The 21,743-nt window shown below is 36.6% G+C and overlaps 1 protein-coding gene across 4 annotated transcripts in view; it reads left to right on the forward strand.

Annotated features, from left to right (window-relative positions):
• si:dkeyp-72e1.9 (syntaxin-binding protein 4) overlaps positions 1-21,743 on the forward strand; it is a 37,599-nt gene that overhangs the window by 1,487 nt on the left and 14,369 nt on the right. The window contains exons 1-8 of one of the 4 annotated variants that reach the window (XM_043234918.1): positions 7,199-7,343; positions 9,029-9,102; positions 12,314-12,409; positions 14,284-14,353; positions 14,529-14,603; positions 17,407-17,486; positions 18,792-18,915; positions 19,031-19,172. In XM_043234918.1, coding sequence (XP_043090853.1) covers positions 7,276-7,343; positions 9,029-9,102; positions 12,314-12,409; positions 14,284-14,353; positions 14,529-14,603; positions 17,407-17,486; positions 18,792-18,915; positions 19,031-19,172 — 729 coding nt within the window. In that variant the 5' untranslated portion in view covers positions 7,199-7,275. Of the gene's footprint in view, positions 1-7,198; positions 7,344-9,028; positions 9,103-12,313; positions 12,410-14,283; positions 14,354-14,528; positions 14,604-17,406; positions 17,487-18,791; positions 18,916-19,030; positions 19,173-21,743 lie in introns of those variants that run through there. The other 3 variants (XM_043234921.1, XM_043234922.1, XM_043234920.1) reach the window with 3 other exon arrangements.

Below are 21,743 nucleotides of genomic sequence, written 5' to 3' on the forward strand. Positions count from 1 at the left end.
AGGGTTTTTAGCGCAGTTTACAGTTGCCATCATCCTTCAAATTCACACGTGATTGACATATCTGGGAGAGTTTTTGAATATTTTACTAATGGCACATTTATATTATAGCCTTAAAAGATCAGAATAGCTAATAGTGTATGTACCTGAGAATGAATCTGCCCGGTGACGTGCTAAATTTAGAGTTTGGTGACCGGGACTTGAATAGACTATTGGGAAGAATAGGGTCTCTTCAGGTCTCATGTCCTCATGTCTCATGTCTTAACATAACAGCAGGTCAGAATGGTGGATATTTACCCAGTTTATACAAACACACATGTCTAGACAAAACCAAACTTCTTTAATAGCACTAATGAGCACCGTTAGGTCTATAGACCTGTGCTGAACAGACCTTAAACAAAAACATGTTTGAAAAAAATCTTTTATTTCTAAATATAACACTGCAACAGCTTTCAAATTTAACAAAGGCTGCATGATATTATAATGCTGTGAAATGTTTACTAACGCTGACTTTCATGTTTAAATCTTAATTTCAGTTTGATTCGATGCTTAGGTTTAATATTTCATTAATCACATTAATATCAATAAATGTTATTTATTCTATGCTAAAATAGAAACCTGAGGAAGCACGTATGTTGCATGTACATGAGAATATGCGTAGAAGTAACACCGTAAAAAGCGTGTGTGTAAATCATTGCTCTGATCGTGGAGACAGGGTCTGTATCTCAGCATCGTGAGCGCTGTGTTCAAATAATACTAAATGAACTCAGTAGCTTAAAGATACTGTTTGATTGACGCTGTAGTTAATCATCTCATCCTCAAACACCTGTGATGCTTGTGCCACAAATAGTGTAACAAATTAACATTTTTTATAGTAACTTGACAAACGTTGAACATTGTTTTTATGGTGCTGGCTTTGACTTACTAATGTGAAACAAATATAAAGCAACCACAGGAGCAGGAGCTTTTGTGTAACCCATACCCAGTGTAAAGGTTTTGAACCTGTATGAAGTTTTTCAGGAAAGGGTTTCTTCTATCGCAGGTGTTGCTCCTGGAGGGACACAGTCCTGCAGAGTTTACTCACTTAAAACTCACTTAAGCACCAGCTAATCAAGGTCTTAATAGGCATACTTGAAACCCCCAGGCAGGTGTGCTGAGGCAAGTTTAACTAAACTCTGCCGGACATGGGCCCTCAGGCACAGATTGGACACACCTGCTCTACCATGAAGCTTCAGATTTTGTTTGTGCGCGATTGCATGAGTCTGTGACTGTTATGTGAATATCTGTGGATTACTTGACAGCATTACAAAACAACAAAAACAACAGCAGCAGCTCTTTGAAACAACTGTCACATGTAAATGACAATAATATAAAATAAGTGATTTTGACATTAAATTTTAAGTTTAAATACTTTAGTATATTCTTGTCAAATGCACACCAGTAGACTGGTTAAAATAAAAGAGAAATAAATAAAAATTACAGTGTATATCACTGTAATTTTAAAACTATTTGCTAATGAAAAGTAACATTTGGGTCTAATGAAAATAATTGTTTTATCTTTATCTGCATCTTACATTTTCCCCCCATGTTTTTGGTACTAGCCATTGTCATTCAATTCTGATTGTTCATTCTTTTTTATCAGCCTTGTTATTGCCTAATAATGAGGTCTTGTTGAGTAGTTTGTTGTCATCTTGGTTGCGATTTATTGATTTCTCTGCTTTTTGCTATGCGGTTGTTAAGAGATTTAAATCAGGCATGTTCTTACAGTTAGTTGACCTGCCAGTAGAACCAAGATTTTGTGTTAGTGCTTAGTGTATCAAATTACCAGGAAAAAGTATACTATTATTACATTTCTAAACATATTCAGAATGGTATGCCTATATTTAATATGTACAGTTCATACACCTTTATTGCCAGTAAAGAAGTTTCAGTTGATTCGTCAGTTGTATTTTTGTCGTATAAAAACATGTTGTGCTTTTTTTCTCCTATCTGCTTTCATCAAAAATTAGACCATTAATAGACCAAAATCGTCTCATTAAATTGCAACCTCAGTCCTTCCGTGATATGAGAAAAACGATTCCAGCAATCCCTTCCTGATTGTTCATCCTCTTCAGTGTTGTTTTATGCTGACAGCATCAAGCGTGATTAAAAGTGGATGATATGCTCGCTGTGACATGGGATGTGTTTCTGTTTGTTACCGACGGAGGGCAGTCGTGGGCCCAGAATGCAGCAGTTTGTAAACAGGTCAGACTGGCCTGTCAGACTGTTTCAGATTAACCCATTTCACCACACTCGGTGGTCCAGCATGGAAACTTGGCACCTGAGTAAAGCTGCCACCCTCATTTCCCATTCTTCTTTACTGCAATGGGTGGCACGTTTACTGAGCTTTGCCTTGATGAAAAATAAGAAGCTGGACTGGCCAAAAACGGACATAGTGCGTCTCCACCTCTCCGCTGTTATGATTTCTCAATGTGGACTGGATTATCCGATAATCTGATAACAACCCACTGTGCAGATTTGGTGATTAAAGTTCTGATGCAATGGGTAGTTGCCATGGCTGCTGGAAGGAAAAGGGATAGTATGCATGTATGTTATTTTAGCTTCTTCTCTTTGTGTTTGCAGTCAGAGACACTATACTTATACTTACATATACGTTTTTACTTTTTTTCATGCATATTTTTGAGTGATTGACGTGACTTGCCGTTTGCTTTCTCAGGGTGTCTATATGGTCTTATATCATAAATATATCATACATCAGCAAATATTTCTTCTCAAAACTCAAACAGTGAGCTTTTTTATACAAAAAATGTCAACATTTACAAATACAACCTAAACGAAATAAAAATGATTTATGATGTCTTTCAGTTTCCCTCCAAGCGTAATGAGTCACATGATATTTACAGCTCAAGTGATTGGCTCAAAAGCCGTTGTTTCGAAAGGAACGCCAAAGGGCAAAATGGCAGATACACCATTAAAATGATTAAACATGCAATTTTCATATTATTTGGAAGACTAGTTAGAAAATTAATATTTTTAAAAAGCATTGAAACCAACTGGTCAAATCAAAAAGTTAATAAGTAGCAACATAATTTGCATTATTTTAATAACTTTTGCCTTTGTTAAAGATTTCAATGCAAACCATCGTCATTTAAGTCTGAAACAAGTATATGATTTTCACGCTACTTAAATTTCACTCATCCATATTTGTGTCTATTGCACATGGATAATACCAGTATATTGTTTACGGTCCTTACACGTTCTGATCGATATGAACAGACTGCAGATGGGGAAAAAAATTTCTCCTGTAAGAAGATTTCAGATAAGACTAACATATACTTAATATACCACCATAGTAAACACGATAAAAACTCACGCTGTGCCAACAAATGCATGATATAGATACATGGCCCGTATAAATGAATTCTTTGCATCATGAGAAATCACATGGACAGACAATCTGTCATGAATCATCATTCACGGGATTTACAGCTTCAGCGATTTAAGAGGGTTGAAGGGCTGTTGGCTTTCTGAGATTCTTGAGTGGTGAGATATATGATACTTTGGAGCAAGAATTTATGAAATTCAGAGATACTGTTGTAAATATTTACACGTGCATTTAATAATTTATTTATTCAATAGTTCTCCTTATCCAAAGCTTCAATGAAAAAAATCTACAGCGCAATGTAAGTACTGCAACTTCGACATGCATGAGCGTTCTGCTCATTTCTTTGTTTGATGTTTATTCGTGTTATCAAGCATGTTACAGCACGGTGCGCTGCACAGTTTAATGCCCGTGTCTGACAGGGCTGTGTGAGTTCGTGTATCGTCTGGGGTGGTTGAAAGGTGAAGATTATGAAAGGCATAAATAGAACACATGAGTAAATCACAAGTGATGATTTTGGCTCATTTTTAAAGTACGAACGATTTTCAGAACGTTCTCTGGGACATTTAAATAGCTCATCTCAGATTGTCTTCTAGCACGTAGTCTTATGCTAAGCCTTCCAGTGCTAAATATCTGCCATTCTGCCCGAGCTTTATGTTCTGCCATTCTCGGGCATCGCAGATTCTTGAATAAAGAACAGCTGCCTCCTGTATCACAGAGGCTGCCCTCAAAGACTATTTATAGACGTTTAGTATCAGGCTTTATAAATGTAGGCACAGTCACGTTTTAGAGCAAATGAGATGAAAAGTCCTGTACAACTCTTTCTTTTTGTCCATTCGGGTTTTGGGGAGAAAATTAATGCAAAATTCAGGTCAACTGCTTTTTCTAAAACCCAGAAATGAATTAGCATTTTTGAACTTCTGATTGTGCTGTTCTTCATGAAGTGTTTTTTTAATGTATCGTTGGGTAAATGCTTAAAGAATGTGATTAATTTTATTATTTTTGGAACTGCAAACATTGTCAGGGACATTAAACGCCACCATGCCAAACAGGAAAACTCATCTACTCATTTGCCCTCCTTTTTGTTGTGTTTGTAATTGTTTTTCTGAAAACTACTGTAACTCAAACTTTCCAGCTGTCAGAAGATTAATGGCCTTTTTTTTTTTTACTTATAACTTAAAATAAACAACATTTTATAGGTCTGACAATTGTATATAGTAATCACAATTCACACATTTTGTAAAGATTATCTAGGTGGACAAAATGTCTAAGAATCATAAACTTTAGTTGGTCACAGAGTGACTATACAAAGCCAATTAAAAAATCTCCTGCCTTTTTATCGAGGCAGTCAGGGATTGAATGAGAGATGGATGGAGTGTGAAGATGCCTGGTGTTGTACGAACATATCACACTTCATAGTTTTTCAGGTTTTATTGGTTACTACAGTCAAAATACTGCCTTATAGACCTCAGTAAGGATATAGATTTTTTTCATCTTTTGAAATAAAAACAAAACCATAACAAATAAATACAGGCCTGGTTTTTCAGATAGGATTTGGGTTAAGGGAATAGGCAATTAGAACGTGAAAATAGTTTTTAGAAACATGTCTTAGAAAAAACAGTACTGGTGTGCATCTTAAAACAAAGTGAAGGCACTGATATATTTTAAGATCAATGTACGTTTCTTTCAGTTGAAACAGCTCAGACTTACAATTTAGTCTGGGACTAAGCCTAAGCCTTGTCTGTGAAACTGGGGGATGACGTCTTAATTGGATAACTTACAGAAAAAATATTTTACTCACACTCCATTTTACAGATACAAACAAAAAACACAGAGACATTTATATAAGTCTTTGTTCAGGTTTTTGAAGAACATGAGTGTGAGTTCATATTTAAAAAAAAAAACCCTGGTAAGGACCTGACCTGTTCTCTGTCCAGTCATGGCTTGATATGTGAATGTGCAAATCACACTTGACATATTACCTCATGAGAGGATTTACAGGAGAAATTCAAGGCAAGCCAGTCGGACGCTTTAAGTCAGTGTAGTTTAGTGTGATAATTTTGAAAATAAAGCTTATCATGGCCGGGTTTGTGAAGCTAATCCTCAAATTACATCATTACAGCCTGCGAGTTTGGCACAAGAAAGGCTTAGTCCGGTCACTCTGTGACTATCACAGAGACTTGACAGATTGTGTACAGTAGTAGATACATTATTTATATTGTTAAAAAAAGACATTTGATTCTTTTTTTTAGCACTTTGCCTAATAAAATCAGACAAGATGTAGCATTCTGTTAACTGCAATGCAAACAACAGGCATAAAAAAACTAAAGCTGGAATACAGTGCTTGACTTTTGCCCTGATTTACAGTCTGAAGACGTTGCTAGATGGCAAAAGTCTGCATTTTTGAGATTTTACAGTAAATTGCATTGTGCTTCAGACTATGATCCCATCGGGTTGAAGCAAATCAAACATGTTTTATATTCCGGCTGATTTTACAATATTGTTTTCATTTGTCACACATCTCTTAACAACAAGACACACATTTCTGAATGAGTTGGAGTTTCTGAATTAGTGTGTGATCCTCAGTGGTTTAGTGAATGACGTGACTGTTTGCAATGTCTGTAATCTAGCAGCTTTTGGTACAAACTTGCGTGACTCAAGCTGCAGGTAAAAAGTGGTCCCTGATTCACAGGACATGTGTCAAGGTAAATGACGTTGAGGAGTTGCACAGTGACAATGCATTAAAGGGAAAGTGTCACTCTGACTCTAACTAGAGCGCAAGCAGCGCTGTTTGTAGAGCACTAAATGACAATAATCTCTTTTAACAGGTAGTCCCTTCATTACATTATAAACGCAGTTAGTCATGTTAAAGAAGTGCATACACATAAATACCCACAAATATTACACATGATATTGTAAGAATACAAAAACCTGAGTAAATTTGGACGGTGTAATCCAGATATTGTGTAATTTTACCTCAAGCATGTGTGTATAAATCTGATTGCTGTGCGAGAGGAAAGCACTCTAGCTTTGCATGGGATGACCATAGACAATAACACTGGCTAAAAATGGAAACAGTCGAGAGATTAAATATGTCTTTCTGAGTTGACAAGGATTTAGAGTTTTCTGCTTTTGCACAAATGTTGTTTTCTCCTCAAAGCATCAGCGTTTCCTGTTTTCCTTCGTTTTTCATGACTACAGTGAAATAGCTACAGTGGCGATGTGATTCCATCAACAGGAAGTTAGGAAAACACAACCGTCCGTCAGTATACTGTAAAAAAAATGCTATACTGCCCGATTAAACCAATGATGCTTGTTGGTGTATAGTTGATTCAGTCATATTCATTTATATCATTTGTCTCTTAAATTTGTTGCATTACATTTCTGTGTGTGCTTCATCTAGAGGCTTGTTCCAGTGATATTATTTGGTTTTGTGGATCCTTGTTTGAAGACTCGAGATTGCAGTAGCTTGTCAGTTTTAATTCCCATATCAGGTTTGATCTGATGCAAAAGAATTTAGTATACTTCGGTTCAGCCCGACGATACCCTTGAAAGACCCTCTTGGATTGAAACGGCTTAATGTCGGCAACACTTTGTATATCACACCACATGCAAGCCTTCACAGTCCTATCATAAACGCAAATATGTGGCTTCCAGTTTGGAAACCACCTGTTCCGGTCACTGTTAAACAATGTCAAAAAAAAATCTTATCTATATATAAAAAAACCACTACCCCTCATTTCTGTTGCATAAGATTTAATCTGTGGGCAAAGTTGGTGATGTTTAGGATCATCTGTATTAGAGGGCTGTAGCAGTGAATCATGTGGCTCGCGCTGTACCGGACCTCCGCGAGGCGCTGATCACGAGAGGAATGGGCATACGGTACACGCCGCTGGATGCGCAGAAATATCTTCAAAATGCCTACATTTTCGGTCATGTACAAGGGAGCGGTCATGATTAGCAGGTAAAAAAAAGCCTTTGTTTTGTGATTTCGTGGCAGTCGAGCTGCATTACGACTCGTTTTCCCGGCTCATTAGCTCCAGCGAGCAATAAGCGCCGAGCGGTCTTGAGAGAAGCGTCGACATCTTCACTTCGTCCGCTTCTGGAGACTTTTGGGCACTTTGTGGCACCTTGGCTGCTCAGGTGTATCCCTAACAAAGCGTGTTATTATTATGAGTGCTGAGAGAAAGCGTGAGTAAAACGTGTTGAACGACGGATACTTCACCATACTTCCTTGCGCAATACAAATTGCATTGACTGCGGTTAGAGCGTGCAAAAGCGCGTTTTTTATGATTTTATTTTTCAAGCTATATGCTTTGAAGAATCCACAACACTATAAAGGATGTGCTATTAATGTGCTTTAATCACCTGGAGATTATAATGTATTCGTGCGTACTCACTAAATCCATTCATACATACCTCGTGGAATACAACTTTGCTAGGCTTTATGCGTTTAAAACCAGAGGTTTTTGAACTTTCGGATGCCAGGAACACTCCCAAATCGATGATCCATTTGCAAGGGACCCACTTTGTAAAATATAAAGGCAGCTGGATATTTTCATGTATTTATTTTCAAAGACCATATGCGAGCTCTATATTAAGCATGATATTTAGGACTATAATTTAGAATAATTGGCTTATATATATCAGTTACTGTAGAAAAAAAATAATAAATCACTCAAATATAGGTAATATGGAAAATGTATACTTTGTATAAAGGTAACTGTAGGCTAATGTACATGTTCCGTTAAATGATTAGTTTTTGGTAGGGCACTTAAAAATAAACGAAATGAAAACATCTCCAGTGAGCAAACCAAAAAAACCCAAATAGACTACTAAACATTCAGTGTATGTATAAACATTTGATGAACTCTCAGAAACCCTTTTTTCGTAATAGAATAAAATAACCACGATTAGAGCGACATTGATAGAAACTGTAACAGCCTTAAAAAAATATATTTTTTTGGTTCCCACTGACCCCCTACCATTTTAAATGTCTGTTTTAGAGGGCGCTGTGCTGGGGACAGTGGACACTCTCTGTTACGTAACTCGTGTGAAGCGTGTTTAGCTTGAATTGTAGCCTCAGACTAAGTCTAAAGTACAATTTCAAGGACATTGCAGTGAGTCTGCAGGAGAGGCTGGAAGCATGTTATCTTTCTGGTGTGGTACTGGTAAGTCACTTAATAACAAAATGCCCAAAGACGTCAGGGTCCTGATATATTGCCTACTTAAAAAGAAACCTCATTATATTTATTCCTCTTGCAACTGCTTGAAAACAGAGTTTACACTGTCAAAGGGTTGAGTTTTTTAATACATGATTTCATTTTACTGAATGATTTAACTGACTGTGTTTCTCAAAAATCTGAATTCATGAGAAAGAGGAGCCTGTCCAAAGCAGGACATTCATGCTAAATAATTTACACTGATTCCCCACTGGAATGAACTGGTCTTGATACTAATAACAGTCCACAGGCACAGTGTGTACAGAAAATTCACCCCCACATAAACTCACAGCGTATTTTTTAATATATATTTTTTTTGTTACAATGTTCGTATATGAATTGAATTACCAGCGTAAAAAAAGTTTGTTTCACATAAAAAAAGGTTTCTCTGAATCCAACAAGCCTTTTTTTTCTCCGTCCTGCTCAGGACACTGATGGGTCCGTATGGAGTAGATCGAGCAGTGCATTCTATGGAGTTTACAGACTGTGAGAATGGATTAGGTAAGTGCTTCTTAACATATTCATTTCATTGTGCATTTGTGTGTTTGTATAATTTCCCAAATATTCCACCAGATCTTCTATCAGAACACCGCGTCTTCAATGTCTGAGGACCACCTTAGAATTCACATTTTTTTGATAAATGCTTTTTTTGTGTGTGCGGATTGAGAATCAAGGGATACTGAGAATTTTTTCGAGACATTAGAAAGGCAGCCCATCATTTAGTCGATTTTAACGAGGCTTAATGTACAGCAGACGTCTCTGATCTCTAATGGCCATGGGGACGTGAAATAAGGTGTATGGCGGAGTCTCTGAGCGAAGCGATGGGATAGGTTTAGGGTACGGTTGTTTTCCAGTCTTTCAAGTCTTGCGCTGTCTTTGTTATATTTATTCTGCAGCCTGATCTCCCTCTTCACAATAGATCAAAAACATTATTTGAAGGCAGCTCTAAGCTCCTTAAACCTGTCCTTCTTACATCCCAACTTGCACAGTCAACAATCCATTGTGTTACAAGATGATTCTGTTTTAGGAGACATTTTCATGAATACAGACCCAGGAAGTGGAGCTCTGAATAAAAACAGCACAGATAAATCGAATATTTTACAACACGTATTTGCAGCGCTATCATGTAGAGACTTAAGTGTGACACTGTCATAAGCATTCAAGGGTTTTTCCAGGACACAGTGCTTACTTTGCATTTATTTTTGAGTTCTGTGACATTCTTTTGAGATTGAGTTTAGCAAAGAACAAGCTTTGTGGATAGTTCTTTTCATTAAAGTGCTTCCAACTCTCAAGATTTATCTTGAAGTGAATCTATTAACATGCAATACCAGCTCAAAACTCAATTAGTGCCAATACATTGTCTGTCTATTAATACTAGATAAGCCTGAAGCAAAAAGAGGATATTTATTATTCCATGAGTGTGACTAAACCGTGTGACCAAAATCGAATCTGAAGCATCTGTGCTGTCCATCAAGGGAAGTGTCTTTTTAGCACTGAACTGCCTGCTAATGGATCTTCCACAGGTATGGGTGTGAAAGATGCTCATCTCATTAAAGGCTTTCATATTTTGGTGGTGTCAAAGCTCGTTCCTGTTGTTTCAACAATTACCGCATTTGCTGTTGCTCTTTCACACTGACATCTAGACAGTGAGTTTATTCAATGTGTCAGTTTTTAGATAAACCCTAAGTTCATCAGTTTCCTTGTTGCATGTTGATATGTTATTTTACCACCTAATTTTTAGTCAAAATATCATCCTTGAGTCTTTGAAGTCAGAAAGTCAGATTCTCTCTGTCAGTGTATTGTGAGTGTCTCCAATCATTTTGCCCGCTTAAATCCCACACCATGGATGATATTCATAAAGATATAGTTTAAAAATCATTCTCAATATTAAAGAATAGCACAGTCCACACTACAGCTATAACAATAAAGGCAAAGAGAAACGATCACTTACAAAACAATTTCTTTTCAGATGATGAAAACATTGACGCCCAATCAGAATCGATGCTGCTATCACAAGCTTGAGAATTTAAAGCTGTAGAAGCGCATGCACTAAGAACAAACAGTTGATGTTTTTTGCTAATATTGTTATCTTTATAGTTATCATTCTTGGTGTGAACAGGGCTTTACAATCAAGCTTAAACTCACATTCATCTTCCATCCAGTCAACAACCGATGCATAGAACAAATCCCTGCTCTACCATTTCTCCCAGATGTAAGACATAATATGGAGGAAAGGCTCTGTTGCTACTTCCGTTTCATCACATTTTTTTAATGTTGTACTGGATTCGTCTTGTTCTTGAAGGGATAGTTTACCACAAAAAATGAAAACTCTGTCATTAATCATTCACCCTCATGTCGTTCCAAACCTGTAAGACCTTCGTTCTTCTTCGAAACACAATGAAGATATTTTTGATGAAATCTGAGCATACTGACCCTCAGACAGCAAGGTTACTTTCAGGATCAAGGCAGAGAAAAGTCCATGTGACATCAGTGCTTGCAACATAAAGCTAAAACTGACACGGAGGAGGAGAAATTGTTAAATAAAGTCATTATTTTTGTTTTCTTTGCACACAAAAAAGTATTTTGAAAATAATTTTTCATTCATTGCTTTTGATGTAAAACTGTCTTTAAGGATTACTTTAACCTCAATACCTTTAAACTCGGTGAAGGGAAACAGGATTCCTGTGTGTTTAACTCACTTAGTAATCGATTCAGCGCAGCACAGCGTTTACATCACTGGTAGAAGATGCTTCTGTCGCCAGGGAGATTTGGAGCTTTACAGAGTTGCTGTGTGACCCCCTGAAATCCAATAAACTCATTTCAGTCCACTTGATGACCTCAGGGGGATGTAAACCTCACAACATATACCTGAAACTCTGTGTGTAATACCTAAAACTAATACTGACCCGAGTCAGCTCTAAATCCTTACTTTAGGGAGACTCATTTGAACGTAAGCTGTTTAAGACCTCTGTTATCAGACTTGAAATCACAAATGGACAGCAGCTGGGGTACAGTATTTATCATATTTATTACTTTCCTTACCAGAGTGACAAATAATGTACACTGCTGTTCAAAAGTTTGAGGTAATACAAAAACAGTAATATAGTAAAATACTATTGCAATTTAAAATGACTGTTTTCCATTTTAATATAATTTAAAGCATGATTTGTTTTTACTCCAGAAATATGCTGATTTGATGCTCGGAAACATTTCTTATCGTCAGTGTTGAATACAGCTGTGCTGCTTAATTCTTTTGTGAAAACAATTATATATTTTTTTCAGGATTTATTTATTTTTTATTAATGGACGTTTCAAAAGAACTGCATTTTTGAGAAAAATCTTTCGAATTACATTGCATAGGGTACAAAGTATATAAGATTTTGAATGTTTTTGTTTTTTCAACTATTGAAATGTTTTTGGCATTTTAAATGGAACGAATAAGAGTTAAAGCTTTCAGAAGGCATCAGCTGAAGCTGTCTAGTGTTCATGTTAAATATAAGTCTGCTTTATCTCCTCTTGTTTAGAAAAACAATGATTCACAGACAAGAGTGAATGTTCAGGTTTTTCATTTCACAGTCACCTGTGAGCATGTGAGTTCATACTGGCAATGCAGTGGCATTTATTTGTCAATGAAAATGGCCGTGCATTCCTGTAAGTTGTAAAGAACTGTTGTATTTTATTTTGAGTAAAGCATGCTTTGTCTTTTCTTAAGGAATCAAAGTGATCGGTGGTGTGAAAGAACTAACAGGAGAAGAATATGGTGTTTATGTGAAAAGGATCTTACCTGGTGGCCTTGCTTCCAGTGATGGTAAGTTTCTTTTTTTTTTTTTTATCATAATTTGCCCTAACATTTATACAAGCGGTCTCCTAAATTGTTTTACACAAAGCAAAACGTAGCTAGTCATTCAGCATGGGAACTTGAAATCTGCTCCGACCAGTGAGTTTAATTAAATTGCTTTGATCCACGTTATATTCGGCAGCTTATGCTAATAAACAAAATGAATCAATCTTGTTATTATCGGTGGAAGCGTCTACTGCGGCATACGTTGAAATCTGATGAATGTGAACTATAATAGCCCCTTAAATTGAACCGGAGAAATGTGAACATTCAGAAACAGAGTTAGAAAGGAAACTGTGTCAGTGCAGCTGTTTACATTTCTGCAAAACAGATTGTCTGTCTCACTGCGTATACCTCTGCTTAAGTCTCTCACGTGTGAAGGGGAGTTTAGCGTCATCCCTGTGCTTAGAGTTAATGCCCCTGACGGACTGGAATTAGAGTCTGTCTCCCATTCTGCTGCTGCCGAGCACGGGGTATATGGGAGCTTATATGGGCGCATGCGCTCTGAGGGGGCTTTGCTTGTTTTTAGCCCGAACACGCGATTTCTGTCAGCTCACCGTTCAGAGAAGTCAGCGAGATTCTTGGCTGATTGCTCTGGTTTGGTGGAAATACAAAACTAAGCATGCTGGTATTTACCCGGCAGACAGATATTCTGTACGAAACCAGATTTTCACAGTTCCGATAATCCTGGGTGTCTGTAAAATCGGACAGTGCAAAGGTGATATTTGGCTGAAGTGGAGCGAGTAGGACATAGGTGACCCCTCTGAGACTTTTACAGCTTGGTCCTTTCCAGATTTGATTTGTTCTGACAAGACATCTCTGAAGAAATGGTGGAAGGGGTCGAGAAGATGTATCCCTGACCTACATTCGAGAGAGATGTTATTAATATGGCCTACAGAAATTAAAAAAAAAAAAAGATTGAGGGCTGTATGCTGTCTCTTCTGCTGGTACAGTTTCCTAAAGGTTCGAAGACTTTATGATGTCCGCATAAAAAGAAATTTGTGATTTATAAAAAAGATATAGAAAGCACATTAAATGTAAGTCTACTTTTAAGGTTTCAAAGAAGTGTTGGAGAATAAAATTTGGTTTAAATAATGTTACATTGTCATTCAGTCATTTAATATACCTCCGAAATGTATATTTATATATATATATGTAAACATTCAAACAACATGTTTATTAAAATATACACATGAGCCTATTAAGTGTTATTGTGTTTTAAATTAGAACAATTCTTACTGACAAATGGGCAAAACCTAGGATAGTGGCTAAATAAAGAAAGTATTTGAAATTGATTTTTGTTGTAAATATGCCTGGCAATATTGTTAGATTGAACATTTTACTGGGTGTCTTCTGTAAATCAGGGAAAATGTATGATATTTATTTTTTCTGGGAAAAACAACATTTTAAAGCAGTTTTACACTTATTTAAACCCTTTTCCATTTTTGACCCTAATATACTTGAGAAGTTGCTTATGGCAATAAAATATTTACTTTTTTTTTTTAATAGAATCATGATACCTTTTTTTCAGAACAGCAAAAACAAAAAACAGCATTTATTTGAAAAAGAAATTGTTACATTATAACAACATTAAATTATATACATTATATATGTAACATTATAAGTGTTTTAACTCTCACTTTTGATTAATTTATTTCATCCGTGCCGAAAATATATTAATTTCTTTAGAAAAAAAAATGTTACAAACCCCCCTGAACAGTAGTCTGTCTTTATATGGTGAAGTTATTAAGAATGATACTATATATTATTCAATATTGATATATTTGTCAAGTCATTTCATGGGTTTTTATTCATGGTGTTTACTTTTATTAATGTTTTATTAGGAAACCTGCAGCCTGGAGACCAAATCTTGGAAGTTAATGGTGAAAGCTTGATTGGCGTGACAAGTGAACGGTACATACATTGCTCTCCTATTTGTTTTTATTAATATATTCTTGTATTCTGTGTAAACGTTCTGTGATGGCCATAGAGAAAATGACTTAATTGTAAAGTTTTGGTAATTTACTCTTTAAGCAGAACAAAATTAGGCACTTTTAAAACACTGTCTGATATTGTTGTTCGATTGCAGAGCGGTGGACATTCTTAGAGCAGCATCCTCAACCAATCACATGCGCCTTCTCATAGCCAGAGATGAGGAAGCCAGGTAAGACCCGAAGATCACAGACTTCATTTCAATTAAGACTAAAAATCGGAAAAAACATTAAGTTATCAAATGACATTGAGCAAACCGAAGTTTTTTTTTTCTGCTTATAGTCCAAATTTATTGCCAACCTGCCACAGTAACATTTGATCTATGGATATCTGACCTGAGTATATTTCATTTGCATGTCCACCCCTTGGATGACATGTTAAATAATTCAATGAAAGATGAATAATTTTGTTCATAAACTAGATCTGACTGAGTATTGGCAGTGCATGTGAGTCTCTTGGCGTGCTATTCAAAGACAAGCTTTGGACCCACAGGGCTCCCATACTGCCTCCTTCCACTGTTCACTTCACTCACTAGAAAAACACTATAAATGGAAAAACAGCATTCCTGCTCATGGAAATGCCAGTGACCTTTTCACTCTCTAAAACTTTACTTAAATTGGGTCTATTGTTTTTAATTAAAGAGCGATCAGGCACGAACCTTTATTATGTACGTTTGTGAAATGCATAATTTTTTCCTTTTTTATGCTAATATACGGAAACAATTATAAGAAAGCCATTCAAAGATTCATTTCTTGAAGTAACTAAAACACTGTGATTCCAGACCGGGGGTGTCAAACTCAGTTCACGGAGGGAGGGAGCCCTGCAGAGGTTAAATGCGACCCTAAATAAACCTGAGCCATCTAATCAAGTCCTTTAGGCTTAATTGAAAACTGCAGAGTATGTGTGTTGAACTGAGTTTGACATCCCTGTTCCAGACACTTTATAATCAGTCATTTATAACATTATAACAGCTTTACTGTCACTTTTGATCAAGTGTTTTGTAGTATAAATGTCTTGAAGAAAAACTGTACTGTTCCCAAACTTTGGATTATAATATTGTATTAGTGTATGTACTTATGCTTGTTCATTTCCCCTACCTTATAGTTTGCTGTCACCTAAAATCCTCATTTAAGGTTAAAAGCACAGATAATTTAACAGTTAATGTAATATTTAACAAACTTCAAAATGAATATCCATTTTTCATATGGTACACAGTACAAATGTATTTATAAATGTTTTACATATTTTACATGAAATTTCATTTGTGAAATCTAATAGCAGTTTTCCAGTATTCGTAATAGTGCCGTGTGACAGAATAGTGCAAAACCACCTGTTCACGCGGCTTCTACTTCAAATGAGTGAGTAAGCTGAGAATACAAGATTAATAGGAATTTGTCCAGATTTTGGTATCAGACATACATTATGCAGAATCCCAGATGCGTTTACTGCGAGAGTGAGTGGCATGACCACAGTGTACTTTTGAACTTTACATACGGACAGACTGGCAGGAGATTCAGTCCCATGGCTCTGGACTGGCAGCGGATTGTATGAATGAAGGAAGAACCAGAGGGAGCAAGAGTGAGGGAGAATGAGAACAGACTCACAGTTTAAGCCATGATGAGATGAGTCCTTGCGTCTCCATGCTTTAATCTGCGTTCTGCCCTTAACCAATGCGCATTGAGGGGATTACTCCGCTGCCTCCATGCAAAGACCTCCGCTGCCTTCACCCGCATATCAACAACCTGGAAGTCTTCAGGGACCGGAAGACTGAGCGCAGCATTTCTGGGCTTTTTGTTTGTGTGTATTTATGAGGAAGACACTTTAGAATGTGCATGTATCTACGGCGGTTTACTGAGACAACGCTCAAGCCTTTTAGAGTCGGCTCCTTACCATATGCATCGTAACCTTGTCTGACCTCCCTCTTTTTAATCCGCACCGATAACCCGTCCTGAGGACGAGGGAAAAGGAGGAAAAAGCTCTTATTGCATTGCATCATGTACTTCGAAAGCTGTCACTTTGAGTACACCTAGATATTTTGGGCTTAGAATAAACACGAATCGGCTCTAGTGTGGAAGAAAATAAAGATCCATGGGTCTACAGTAGTTTTTGAAGGCTTGTCTGTCCTTATATAGTCTTCTGAACACACAAAGTCGCTTCGGAGTGTGGTTAAAGGAAGCAAAGGTCTACTCAGATTTACATGTCCCTTTGGAGCCACTCAGGGACACCTGCATGTAGGTAAAGAGGCCAGTGGCCGAGGCTGTGCACCAGTGCGTAATGAACACATGCACATAACTGAATATGATTTGAGTCCAGTGACAGGACATTTCTGTTGACCTATATTTGACACTCAAGAGGTGTCTAGGGGAAAATGGACTGAGATGGAGGGGAATATTTAAATAGACTGTAGTTGCTGCCCAGCCCAACTAAAGGCAACTAAAGAGAATCAGCATGTTTATTTTTACTCAATAGGCTGATCACAAAATCCATTGGCATTGCTATATATTTCAGTAACAGCAAATTCATAAAAACATTTACTGGAAAACAGCCGGTCCTATGTATAACATGTATAAGATTATATATAGTTCCTTTTTTCAGTTATTGTTCAAAATTATTATTATCTTTTTTTATTATTATTTATTTTATTTTATTTTTTTATTTGGCATGTTTTCCACATATGATGTGGAGTATTTTAATCGCTGTATACTGCCCTCTAGAGAATCGTATATATCTGCTTAAAGCATATTTGGATTGCGTAGATAACATTCCCGAGTCCTTCACAAACGAATTAACTGACATGATATTATTTCGGAATGGTGCAAGCTGGTCTTACATAATCTGAGGGCAGTAAGAACTGTTATGTCATTTAGGTGTCTAAAGGTATTTGGGTTGTTTTGTATGATGTTATTGAAGGTTTTATTTTTTTCTTGGTCGGTTACACCGGGGTTATTGTTAATTCCTCTGCTGTCTTTGTGTAGGAGAGAATTTGCAGAGCTCCTTGAAAAATACGGCTCAAACGGAAGCACAGGATCTACCAGGAATTCACCTATTCAGCATAGTAGGTTTCTATTTTTCAGTCACTGTCAAGTTTACAGTAAATGAAAGATGCATATTTTAAAGGCATAGTCTTTTGTAAAAGCATTCAGTTCTGTGCTCAGGTGTGCTAAAATGGATCTTCCCTAACCTTGCTGATTCATGCAATATGATCCTCAAAACTGAAGGAGGAGAGGGAGAAATTCACATCACATATTTTGATCATCATCCTCTATTTTTAACGTCTACATTTTTGCTCTTTGTCAAATATATATATGTATATAAAAGCAGAAACACAAGCTGTTTTTGTGTTTTCGAATAACAATCTCTCTTTTTGGAGTCAAGTCAATTAGAATTATAATGTTTAGGGGAGAAACAAATCAGCCCTTGAAAATGGCTTAAGACAGCGCATTTGTCCATTATGCAATTTTGAACATCTGTTCCTGCCGGAGGAAAGACGCTCCGCAGGAAAAAGTTTTTGGGAGCGGAGCGTGTGCTCATGCACTGTCTGCTCAGTCTGATCCCTGCTCTCCCCTCAGTGTACAATATTCTAATGATGTAACTTGCTTTAAGCGCAGCAAAAAGTCTTTAATTTGAAAAGTGCAAATGAGACGGAGCTTTGGTCAAAATTCTTCATCTGAACGTTTTTTTGTTTTTTTTTGACAATAACACAAAGTTCAGTTTGCAAACTTAAACTTTTTCTGAACATGACAGCTTCTGTTGATTTCAGCACTCCTTTTGCATCTACAATACTGTTTAAACCATTCACAGAGCTGTTTTTTATGCTTAATTTACTCATATGATGGCAAAGCTGAAGACATATTCAATAAATATTCTGTATTATTATTAATATTGAAAGCGGTTGTGCTGCTTCATATTTTAGGTAAACGGCGGCACACTTTTTTCCCCAAGGATTCTTTGATGAATAGTAATTTCATAATAACAGCATGTATTTGAAATAGAAAAATATTGTAATCTTTTATAGATTTAATGCAACTCCAGGCTGAATAAAAGTATTTATTTCTTTATAGATGAATAAGATTCAAATTTTTCCAGGTTTGAATGGTACTGTATAACAAGCAGAATTTTTATATCTTTATTTTTAGGTAGTTTTATAACAAGCTTTATTTTTAGTTTTTTTGGATATACTTACTCTTTGGATACTAAAGCTGTTGTTATTGTTGAAATAGATGAATTGATGGGTTGTGTCACTGCCCTCTGGTGGTTCTTTTAAAAACTTTCACAATTACTAACTACCTAGTTTTATATCAGGAAATTTATGATCATTCATTTTTCCATCACGTCTTTATCCATCTTTTTTGCGCTAAAGCAGGCAGATACTTGGACAGCACATCATCAGGGTCTTCATCCAGATCTCAAAGTCCTCTATTGCTCAGTCCAGCTGGGTCTCAGAGTAACTACAACACTACTGGACCTTTGCTACGCTCCCTAAGGTACGGAGAAACAATGATTTAGTTGTAAATTTAGCTTACTGAATTGTGTAAGTTTTTTTTTTTTTTACCAAAAGTTCAGTCTAGTCTTACAGAGTTTGTGTGTGTTTGGTTTCAGTCACCCAGGTGAGGGGGTGATTCAGCTGATATCAATCGCTCGCTCCTGCAGTCTGGGTATTACCATCGGCGGTGGCTCCAACAGACCTGATGGCCCTGCAGTTTTCATCCAGGAAGTGCTGTCTGGAGGAGATTGTCATCGGGTGAGAGAGTGCGACTCTGTAATGAACTGTGTGCGCATAATCTGTTTGTGCATAATCTGGGCGTACACAGAAATCACGATTCATCAAAATGTTTAAACTCACTTCGCTAAATTTGTAAAACTGAAACCTATAACTTAATCTAAGACAAGTTCTGGATTAAGAATGAAAGAAAAACATTTTTTGCAGTGGAACTCAAACCTTTTTTACCCCCATTGACCAAAATTTCCAGCAATTTCCAATTTGATGGCCCAATGGCTTTACCAGTTCAGGATTTACTGAAAATTTATGATAGAAATAATAGAAAAACATACATCTGTAATTCATTTCTGCAATTATTTATAATTACACTGTTTACCAATTCTTTACTCCTTAGCCCACCCTTAAACCTTAAACCGTACCACCAATCCCCTCTCCTTAACCTTACCATATCTCACCTCAATAGCAGCAATACAATAGTATATATTAGTTAAGGCCACCTAATATAAAGTGGGACTAAAATTTGTAGTACAAGAATAAATCAATGGCAATATCACAAAAATATCATGTAAAGTGTCTAAATAGTCAATCGAAAGATTGCCCAACAGCGACACCAGAAGATAAAGTTTCAGCGGGAGTCTCACTTTCCTCCCCTGAGCTCATTGAGTTTTAACAGACCCCCTAAAGCCTGCGGTGGGTTTAGTGGGGGTTAATTGAGAATGAATGGGGGAAAGCCGTGTGAGATGAGGCAATGCCTCCATCGTCATATACTTTCATTTGATGGGTATGACTGGTTATGATCAGCTGTGGTTGGCTCATGCGATAAATCCCACCTCTTGAGTTTGTGTGTGTTGCACATTCACATAGGAAGTCTAATTAAAAAAAGTGTATAAATAACTTAAAATATATACTTATATATACTGTTTCAGCTCAGTAAATGTTCTAGAGCTTGATATAAATATATATATGGAGTTTTAGATGCTTTGATGCTTGTTTTGCTATATTTAAGTTATCTTGAGCCCGCCCTTGAAAGTTAGATAAGCCGCCCTGTTTGCGAACCACTGGTTAGTTGTGTTTTAACTGTTCAATTCTGAGAATAACAAGTGCTGAATAGATGAGTAGGTGAGCTTGTGTTGACAGCTCGTATATATGGAGTTTGAATGCATATTAAGCTAATTACCAATTGTAAGCATCGTCATTTGTATTTTAACTGATTAAGTGAAAGAGAACGACAGAGATCAGTGGACATAACTGAGTGGGACATGTCACACAAGTGTATACTGTGAGCTGAAGAAGAAACCGATTACAAACCTCCAAGAATCTTCTTTCCCAAAGCAAGGATCACTCAGCTTTTTACACCTTACCATTAAGCTCTAACACATTTAGCCATCTTTATCGCAGAGGAGGTTGGGATTAAAGTGAAGATGACATCCTAGAATGTCAGAGTAGTGCGTTATAGCCTGAGCCAGAGCAAAGGTTTCCTCTTAAGCAGGTAGACATCTCCTGGAAACCGTCTAAGCAATTTATCCCCTGCTTTACGTTGTCTTGAGTGTTTTCCCTGGCTCCGCTGGACTGCTCTGGGGATGGGTAGTGCTGTCACAGCAGACTGCAGAGGTCAGGTGTACAGAAGGCCGTCTAGGGCATCGCCCTCCCTCTGGAATATAAAACTCAGAGCGGGCAGGGGAGCTGTGGCATTCACCTACACGACTATTGTGCTGAAACCAAGATATTCAATATCACTTAGATTTTCGGTGTCAGATTGTTGGCCATCTGCGACCCCTATTATATAAGCTCCCATGCATATCCGTTAATAATAATCAATGATCAGAACATTTGAAATAAACCCTGTTTTTTGTGTAGCCCTTGGTTTTAGCTTTTACTTGCATGCAAGTGGTGTCTCCAAAAACAAGAATCACTTTTATTGCTGTAGTTAGAACTGTAATAATAATTTTCTTAATATTTCTAATAATTTGTTGTAAAATATGTACATTTAAGGTTTTTTAGAAATTTTATTTTATTCAGCAAGTATGCATTACATCGATCAGAAGTGACAGAAGAGACGTTTTCATTTATAAAAATATCAAACAGCACAACTGTTAATCACTGATTGGCTGCTTATATGTTTTATAAGCAGCCAGTCTGCATATTAGAATGATTTATTAAGAATCATGCACCACTGAAGACTGGAGTAACGATGCTGAAAATGATTTTTTGCAATAACAGGAATAAATTGCATTTGAAAAATAGATAAGAATAAAGCCATTTCAAATTAAAACTAATTTGCAATATTTCTGTTTTGCTGTATTTTAAAATCAAATAACTGTAACTAGCATAAGAGAAAAATGTACAAACAAATCTTCTTGGACACAAACTTCTGAGTAGTAGTTTAGTGATACACAGATAAGGAAATTTAGGCAATAACTGCAATTATTTATATTTTTAAGCAAATAAGTGATGTATCGGCAGACGTCAAATATCAGTCTAAAATAAATTTGTGAGACTACTAAAAAACTAAAAACTCAAAATCTATGTGTGTTTTAAATATCTCCAGTGAAAGTGGCTTTTAATGTACATTTAACAGGTTAAATTTAACAG

This window comes from Puntigrus tetrazona, chromosome 3, assembly GCF_018831695.1.
Source record: "Puntigrus tetrazona isolate hp1 chromosome 3, ASM1883169v1, whole genome shotgun sequence".
Classification (NCBI taxonomy): Eukaryota; Metazoa; Chordata; class Actinopteri; order Cypriniformes; family Cyprinidae; genus Puntigrus; species Puntigrus tetrazona.